This window comes from Rhipicephalus sanguineus, chromosome 3 (genome assembly GCF_013339695.2).
Source record: "Rhipicephalus sanguineus isolate Rsan-2018 chromosome 3, BIME_Rsan_1.4, whole genome shotgun sequence".
In the NCBI taxonomy this organism is placed as follows: domain Eukaryota; kingdom Metazoa; phylum Arthropoda; class Arachnida; order Ixodida; family Ixodidae; genus Rhipicephalus; species Rhipicephalus sanguineus.
Window position 1 is genome coordinate 109,254,525 of NC_051178.1, and position 8,502 is coordinate 109,263,026.

Consider the following 8,502-nt stretch of genomic DNA (forward strand, 5'->3'; position numbering starts at 1 on the left):
AGAAATTTTTGCCGAAAAAAAGTTTTTGGTGAGGCGGGATTCTAACCCGCGTACCCACAATCCGAAGACGAGCGTCCCAATCACTCGGCTATCCAGGCACGCTAGCTGAGCATGCTATGCATAGCCATGCATAGCAAGGTGGCGGGAGAGGGTAGTAAGGGTGAGGAGGAAAGAGGTGAAGGTGAGAATGAGGGGAGAGAGTAATGCATAGCATAGAAAGAAACAGAGAAATAGAAAGGAAGAAAGGGGAATAAGAAAGAAAGAGAAATTGAAGAGAGAAAGACTTATACAGAGATAGGTAGAAAAAAAGGTAGAAAGAAAGAGGAAGCAAGAAATAAAAGACAGAGAGAAAGAAGGCAAGAAAGAGAAAAATAGAAAGAGCGCGAGCAAGGCAAAGAAATGCACAGAGAGGAGAGAGAAACAAAGAAATCTGAAATAAACAGAGACCAAAAAGGACAAAGAACAGAGAGATGAAGAAAAAGAAAGAAACAAAGGAAGAAAGAAAGAATAAAGAGAAATGAAGGCGTCCAGTTCCGCACTTCCTTCAGGCTTGGCACCACCAGTGCAAAGCTGCCTTAATCATTTCTCATGATCTTTAAAACACCGGTAAAGTTAATAAGTTTTCAACAGACAACGCAATTGGACAAATACGTGGTTTATTATAGTCCCATGGAGACGCTATACACATCTCGTAAAAGCAGCAACGATACTCTCTTGAAGACGCTTTAGAAGCTCCGGCCCACTCTTGGCTCTTGGGTTTTCGCAAAGGAGCTTTCTATTCGGTGAAAGTGACTGAAGGACCTTAGAGAACAGTTCATTAGCCACTCGCATCTTAAGCTCGAACTAGATGAACAATATCGGGCGTTGTTAATAAAACGGGATTGCCTCTCCCACAATTCCTGAATGCGTGACGTCAGTGCAGTTCACCCAGCTTAATGCGAGGCGTCCTAATGCCCTTGGTCGCATCAGCAACGAGTGCAAATCGTTCGGAAGAGCCCGCAGTGCTTACGGAAATCAGGGGCACGCCCATGTTGTCATGTTCAGTGCCTGTGGCGGCTTCCGGCAAGCTTGGTATCGCAGACGAATTTAGTGAAATCTTAGAGGTCTCGCTAAGAACTCGACCCGAGGAGATTTTAGATCCCGTGGAAGCTTCGAAGGAAAATACCAGGGTCGTCGAGATGCCTGAAGAACCCTCTGTCGGAAATGGGACCAAGCCCGGAAAAGGTGCAGCATTGTCCACTGGGGGAGGAGTCGGTGTTGTTCGTTGTTTCACGTACGCGCTAGACACGCCCTCGATGGCAGACCTGGACATCACGTTAGGAAGCCCCGCAAGGCCGGCACCTAAAGTATGACGAATGGGCCTCGAAGACGTAGTAGCACGAGGTAACAGTAGCCTTCCCCGCGAATTGTGGTGAGCCAGGGTTCTCGTGAAATTTCTCCCCCGCCACCGGTGCGCCTTGTCCGTTCTACCGTGGGACGGCCTGCTCTCTAATATTATCCTGGTGGCAATCTCCGCGGTGACCCTGGTGGCCTGAGCATCCAGCTCCAACGACTGCTCCCGAGGTCGGCCCGCAGCTAAGTCGTAATCGTGGACGACGCTAGCGTACGACTCCACCAACATCGCGGAGATCAAAGCGCAGGTGCACGTGAAGCAGATGACGGCGAGCACGAGAGTACAGCGCGAAGCCTTAGTCTCGCGCTTGTTCGGCCACTGCAGAAGGTTGTCCGAGGCCAGCAAGTCAAGCATCGACGCCGTGGTGTTGACTGGGATCGAAACGGCGCCGCTGGCGATGGAGTTTTCGTCAGTGTTCTGGTGGTACCTGAAAGAAGTTTAGTATTGTTTGAATTAGAATAATCTTTTGTCACGAGTTAACAACAGGTTTATAGCTAATGCTTGGTTCAGTTCGCAATTTACGGCAAAGCTACTCCACATGCCGTAGAATCGCAGTTGCCGAGTTCTCAACATTATACGCATTTTAAATAATACTAATTTGGGCGCTCTTGTAAACACGCTAAAATATCATCTACAATTTTTAAGGTCGGCTCCCTATTCCACAGTATCATCATTGCATATCCAACGAAAATGTTACCGCGGTATTCCAACAGCAAAGCAGCATGTAGTTCCCAAGAGCAGCGCATGTGTTCAAAGGTTGATGGCCTCAAGCACGGCCTTCACTTTGCGTGGCGAGCAATAGTGGTGGTCTCTTCGTGCCACCCTGCACGCTTTACTCATTACATTTAAGCGGCTTGCATGCCGTCCCGCGCTCACAAAATAAAGAATCGTGGAATAAAAAGCCCACCAGTCCTTGTTCCTGGGAGAGCTGCACGATCTGCGAGACAAATACGTACCATCTGCCTAGGTTAGCTGTTTTAATGCGTGTAACCGCTGCTGTACAGAGTTCCCATGTAGGCGCACAAGTTCCTGAGATGGGAGCCCGACTACGCGTATACGTTGCCACAATGGTGCTCTTACTTCTCTCTAGCTTGCGTTGCTGGCTGCGGTAGAGACGAGCGCCATCCCGGGCCGGCAACGGAAGACGCACCGAAGACCTTCGCAGAACTTTTCATCGGGTGCAAGCTGCTGCGCACGGGCCAGCGGCCAGGCGCTACGGGGTTGTTTGAATATCGACGGCTGTCGAACAGCAACGGGTCCGACGGGTACATCGTAGGAGTAGTAGTAGATGTAGATGCAGATCCTAAAATTTTGGCTCGCACCCATCCACGCACACATCGGTACTTCTTCTTCTCCTTGACCTTCTCCTTGACCTTCTTCTCCTTGAAGCTGCCAGACCAGCTCTGTGTAAATAAAAATTTTGGTATGGAGTCTGACAACGTAGTCTAGTGATTGCGACTTCGATTGCTCTTGCAATCGAAGTCGCAATCATAGAAACCGGCGGTCTGATGATGATGATGATGCTCCTGGGATGATTGGCGCCTACTCGCTTAGAGGTATCGGCCAAAAGTCAAGCGGATCATGTTGTCCTAAATGTTTTAAGAGCTGAGCTGTTTATTTTAAACTTCAAGTTTTTCCGTGGGCGACCAATGGAAAATCGCCAGGATGCGCGGAACACGCAGCACAGTCACAGCGAAAGCTAGAGGAACGGCCTTTCTAGAGCCCTTTGTAAACTTTCTTGGGGCAACCAATACAAGTACACTTGCATGGCACCCACTACGCCATAAATCATAATAATTTTTGCGAAATAGGGAAGCACCTACTGTGCCATTGTGCTACGGGTTGTCCAGAAAGCCACATCGTAGACTTTCTGGACAAACCGTAGTTGCGGTAGGAACTCTGGACTTCCTAAGGCAGAGTCCCAAACCGCTTCTGTGAGCCGACTAGGACCCAATAACGAGGGGCACCGCCAAAGCATGTGTTCGAAGTTACGAACCTCGCCGTAGTCAGGGCATGTAGACTCGAAAGCCTCCGAAGACGACGATGACAGTCAAATATTCTACCAGAGAGCCGCGCCAGTGCCTGAAATCGCTTTGGAAAAATATCCTATGCGGTCGTCGTATCGGGCAAGGAGTCGCGTTTACAGATGCAATATTGTGTATCCGAGTATTGCTGTTTTCTATGTTACATGTACCTCTTCGAAAAATAAACCAAACGTTGGAAGTGGAGCGATGTGTCCGCGTCGTTCCTTTTTGTCCTTTCTTCATTTTGGGACGCTAAGAAGGTTACTATGGATTACCAACACGCCCAAGCTTGCTCTCTTTCAACAAAACAACTGTTTACTTGCACAAACAACAACTGAGCGATCGCAGTAGTACCGCAAAGCTCCAACTGGTGGACCCATGGGTGCAGCACCATAAAGTTAAGCCATGCAGAAGCCCTCGTGAGCCACGTCCCCGCCGTTACAGTCACTGTCCTTTCCCTAAACCGGATCTGCCGAAGGATTCCTCGCGTCTTTTGAATACGCTGAATGACTGGACTTCCAGGGAGCCCGCTCTCTCGATCTGCGGCATCTATCGCGTCGAGTCGGTTCTCCCCGCCAGAGATGCCATCGGCAGCGCGATGACCGACCGAAGCCTGGTGCTCGCTTCGGGAGCTGACGGTCGTCCTCGTCGTCGTAGTCGTAGAAGTCGTCGTTGTCGTCGTCGTGGTCACAGCTTGCGAGGAAGACCTTCCCGGGAGACCTCTCTCAGGAGCGACTGACGCCGTGGCGGCGCTCGTGGACGTCGTCGCGGTCGAAGAAATAGTCGACGAATCGGCAGTCAGCTGACCATGACCCGTCTGCGCCGTCACCGACGTGCTCGTCATCACCATGCTGGCCGTTTTCGCGGTGACGCCTCCGTCTGGGTTGGTGTCCACCGAACTCGCGGTCAGCATCGACGACGTCGTCGTCACGACCACGCCCGGAGCTCCCGCAGCCCGGTCGCCCTCAGAGACGAAGCTCGACTTCGTTGAAGAAGACGTCGGTCCGGTACTCGGAAGCGGGTGGCGCTCGCCATCTTCCCTGCGCAGCCAAGGTGTAATTAAGAACGTTGGCGTGGTCGACAGAGCTGAAATGGTTGAACGCGAGAACAATGTTGGCGAGCAGGAGAACGCAATTGGACAAAGTTATTTGCGTCCGTCAAGTTGGAAGGGTATGTCTGTTTTGTCATTTTCGTCACGAAGCTCCCGGTAGGTTGCTCGTTCCGCCTCTGTGCATATTCTCTCGACTTAATCGAAGAAATAAACTAAATGCAACCTCATCGAACAAAAATTATTCAAGCTATGCATGAATTGAAGCTCGTGCGACTTGCTTTCTGCTGTTTCTGCGGGTGTTTCGAGCACCTGCTGGGGGAAGAGTGATGCTTGGCGTATTGGCATATTAAATGCTACATATATAGCAGGGGTCTCAAACACGCAGGGCCTTTCGCCAGCGGCCCTGCGCGCACATGACTGTCTTCGTCCCGTATATTTCTGAATATTTTCTTAATAAGTATGTTAATGAGCTACACAGACGTAACTGGTCTCAAACATTTTTTTGTGAGGCACCCCATGTAGTCACCGTGTTTTGAAATATAACCGTGGAACAAAAACTATATTTCAGAATCGGCGTCTAGATTTCAGTCATTCTGGATAGTCATTATCCTATGTGTCTCGAAACCTGACGTCAAATCCCTATCAGAGAAGGCCCATATATGAGACATGGGAAAGGCCTTCTTTCAAATGGCAATGTTAGCTGACATTTTGTTTTTCGAACTCAAAAATAAGGGGCGCATTATCGGTAACCTGTAGTCAAAGTTCAAGTAAGTGTGTGGGTGAATTGATTCAGTTCTATTCAATGAATTCCGCATTTAAGTGCTCCGGAGCGTTGGGAAATTCGTTTTATCATGACCAATATTCTACATCGGGAAGTAAAATGCGTACAGATTAATTGTAAAAAATATTTTTAACAGCTAATGTATAGAGTAATAGACATGCAAGGTCTCTAATGTGCCAGTAATATACGGGCAACAGATTAGAATTTGTGATTTAAGTATAAATGCAACTTGAAACTAAAACTTTCACTGCAATAGCTTGAAAGAAAAAGCTTCACTGCAAATTGGATTGCCGTTCTGCAAATTAACACGAGCCTACAGAGATTTTTCTTACGCGCTACTACTTTTTTTTTCATAACTCGGTGGGCCTAAGTGAAGTGGCAACCTAATGTGATTGTCTTTAACCACACTTATCTTCTTGAAACTTTACTTGGTGCATTTCACCCTTGCTGGCTGTAACACATTATAAATGCAAGGCAAGACTCTTATGCGCTTCGCAAAATCCGGTTTATGTTTACCTTCCTCGAAGCACTGAGTATTTTCAACAGATGCTGCTATTAGCTATTGTTAAATATTATTTCGGAAGAGCGGCGAAGGCGAAGAAGTGACAAGCGAGCGTGGACCCTAGCGCGCGCCCGCATTCCATTTTTTAGTTTTTTACCCAGCGTCAAATAAACAAGACGTTCTCTACTTCGTCTCCGCTTCCTGGTTTTCAACAGCTATATTCAACACTTACCTGCCACGGACGGCGGATGGCAGGACTGAAATAGCCGTGCAGAGGAGAACGCAGAGGAACATTCTGCAGCCTGAGTAAGCTTCCTTTGTCAGATGGTTCAGGTGAAGGCTGGCGTTGAGTCTGCGTGTAAAGAAAAACGCAACTTAAGAAGGCCCTGCTGCACCATCTTCAAGCGTACAAGACAGAACTGTAAGGTAAACTTAGAGGAAGGAAATTTAAATATTTCATATGCGCGAATATTTACCAAGCTATTTGCATAGCCGTTAGCGGTGCAGACCTTGGTTGGTTGGCTGATGCCTGGTGGCGTGGCATTACCCACTACGGGGCACTGGGCCTGAATTGGACGCTAAAAGTATGGAAAAAAATTTGAAAATCAGACTTTGTAAACACAGGGAAGATAATAAAGCGATGATCTTGTTGCTTGTGGAATGGTAATAAAACGAGGAACATAATTCTCTGAGCTTGCTAATATGGCTTTCGCGAAAAATTGGCGATACTATTTTTGGTCACTTATGCGGGAAGACATAGTAGAAAGAAGACTCTTAAACTATTAGTGTGACGTTCTCCTTTGCATCGGTTATAATATCGAACAAGGCATTACGTACGCTCCTTGTGCATGCAGTCCAGTGCTGACACCCCGAGGAAGAGTTTTGAGGTAACCGTAAGATTCCGCCCAAGCTGATAAAGAGGAGTTTTCGGAAGTCACTTCCCCTGAATTAGAAAATTACGAGAACACTCAGTATATACAAATGAGTTTCTGGTGATATTAGGTTGACTGCGATAATAACACTGAGTGGAAGGTTGCCGACCGGACTTGCCGGTGAGAATAACAAAAATTAGCCCCGGATTTCTGCGCATCAGCCTCTGTCATCGTCCCTATCGGCTGTCCGTGCTGACAACCTGGGAGTGACAACATGACCGTGAGGTTCAGTCTCTGGATTTTGGGCATCCGTGTCGTGTCTGTGACTGTCTGTGGTTTAACTCGAACCTCTCTGCGCTGAGAATCAACAGAGAAACAGCTTAGCATCACCTAGCTAAAGCCTAGCAAAGATCTACAAGCAACCCAGAAATATCCTGTATCACCTAGCTAAGGCCTAGAAACAACCTAGAAGCAACCAAATTTGTCTTCAGAATCGGTTAGTTTTGCTGTTTCAAGCCTTGCGCGTCTTAGTGCAAGCTTCGCAAATTAGTGCAAGCTTCGCGAAAACGAAGCAGGAGCATGATGGAAATTATGACATGAACACGAGGATGTAGCGGCTTCAGAGGAGGTTCGCTTGTGGACGCTAGGCGCACTCCCTCCTTTTTTTCCCCTCCATGCTCACTGGCTAGAGGGGACGTGTCAGCAACGGAGCGCCGGAGAGGCAGCATTTTTTCATGACGATGCGCCGGCGCGAATGGCATCTAGGGGCCGACAGCAGCGCCGCCGCTTCGGCGCTGTTCATGAAGTTCCAGCGCAAATGCATCTCGGAGACGACGACGCGCCACCTATCGGTGTCATGAAAAAGTGCCGCGCCGACTTGCACGGCGCAGCCCCGCCGATGCTGACACCTCTCCCTCTAGCCACCATAACGGTGTGTTCGTAGCTGCTTTAGCCGTGAACGCGTTCCACTTTCCGCTGGCGTCTCTTTCGCGGAGGAGCTGTTCCCGCAGCGTTTGTAAAGGCGCGTTTGTAAAGCCTCGCGTATGTGTGTCGGCAGCGCAGTGGGTAAAGCGCCCGGCACCTATCGTGGGTTCGACTCCCAGGTCATCCCCGCCAACGAAACTTTTTCTTTGTCATCTGTTTGTGTATTTTACCAACGTCATTTCCGTGACGGAAGGAATCGCGCTATATTCCGTAACGGAAATGACGCAAGGCAATACGCGCACTGCGTAGCTGCACACTTTGTTGACGCTGTGGCTGATTATGATGTCTAATTATGGCATAGCCATTTGTAATGGGCGGGAAGCTTTAATCTGCCCACTTGTTACGCAATTCACGTTGTGTGACATCGGGTGTGATTTAACTGTTCTGCCACGAGGAATGCCTAGGTTCGATTCCAGTTCGAACGCTGTTTTTTTTTCTCTTGTTGCGCGCCATAGTTGTGACTGCCGGAGGCAGTGGCGGCGGCGGCGCCAGTGGACAACTGCACCACCACAATCAGCTGTTATTGTGAGCTCATAACAGCTTACGCTGTAATAAGAAAGTGTTCTTGCGCCGTTCTGAAGCGACGTCAGATACATTCAGAGCGCCTATTCGGCAGCCACTTGCTTATCAGCGAATTAAAGCTAAACTCCACTCGAATGCAAGCGAAAATTTGAGACAAAAAGCCTCGAGAACTTTTCATGCTCCAGAATGGCCCAAATATGAGCCGGTACTCTAAAAGCGGCAGCGGACAACTACGCCACCGAGATCGACTGTTGTTGTGGTCCCATAACAGCTTATGCTGTTGAACTGTGCTTAGCAGGCCCAACGCGCCCTGTTGTTTTCCTCTGAGCATGGCTCATACCCAATGCGGGGATTGGCCAAGCAGTGGGTAATT

General features: G+C 48.8%; 1 protein-coding gene across 1 annotated transcript; it reads right to left on the bottom strand.

Annotated features, from left to right (window-relative positions):
• Nucleotides 1-913: 913 nt before the first annotated feature.
• LOC119385753 (uncharacterized) lies at nt 914-6,295 on the bottom strand. Its single transcript, XM_049414091.1, has 5 exons — nt 6,261-6,295; nt 5,984-6,103; nt 4,025-4,457; nt 2,474-2,796; nt 914-1,820 (listed from the first exon to the last, which is right to left on the bottom strand). The coding sequence occupies exons 1-5, from the start codon at nt 6,293-6,295 to the stop codon at nt 914-916; spliced, it is 1,818 nt and encodes a 605-aa protein (XP_049270048.1).
• Nucleotides 6,296-8,502: the final 2,207 nt, after the last annotated feature.

Coding starts and splice junctions, on each gene's coding strand:
- LOC119385753 (XM_049414091.1), bottom strand. CDS start 6,295: ATGCCACGCCACCAGGCATCAGCCAACCAACCAAG. Junction 4,458..5,983: donor CCATCCGCCGTCCGTGGCAG/GTAAGTGTTGAA, acceptor TTGGCTGCGCAG/GGAAGATGGCGAGCGCCACC. Junction 1,821..2,473: donor GCAACGCAAGCTAGAGAGAA/GTAAGAGCACCA, acceptor AACTTCTTTCAG/GTACCACCAGAACACTGACG.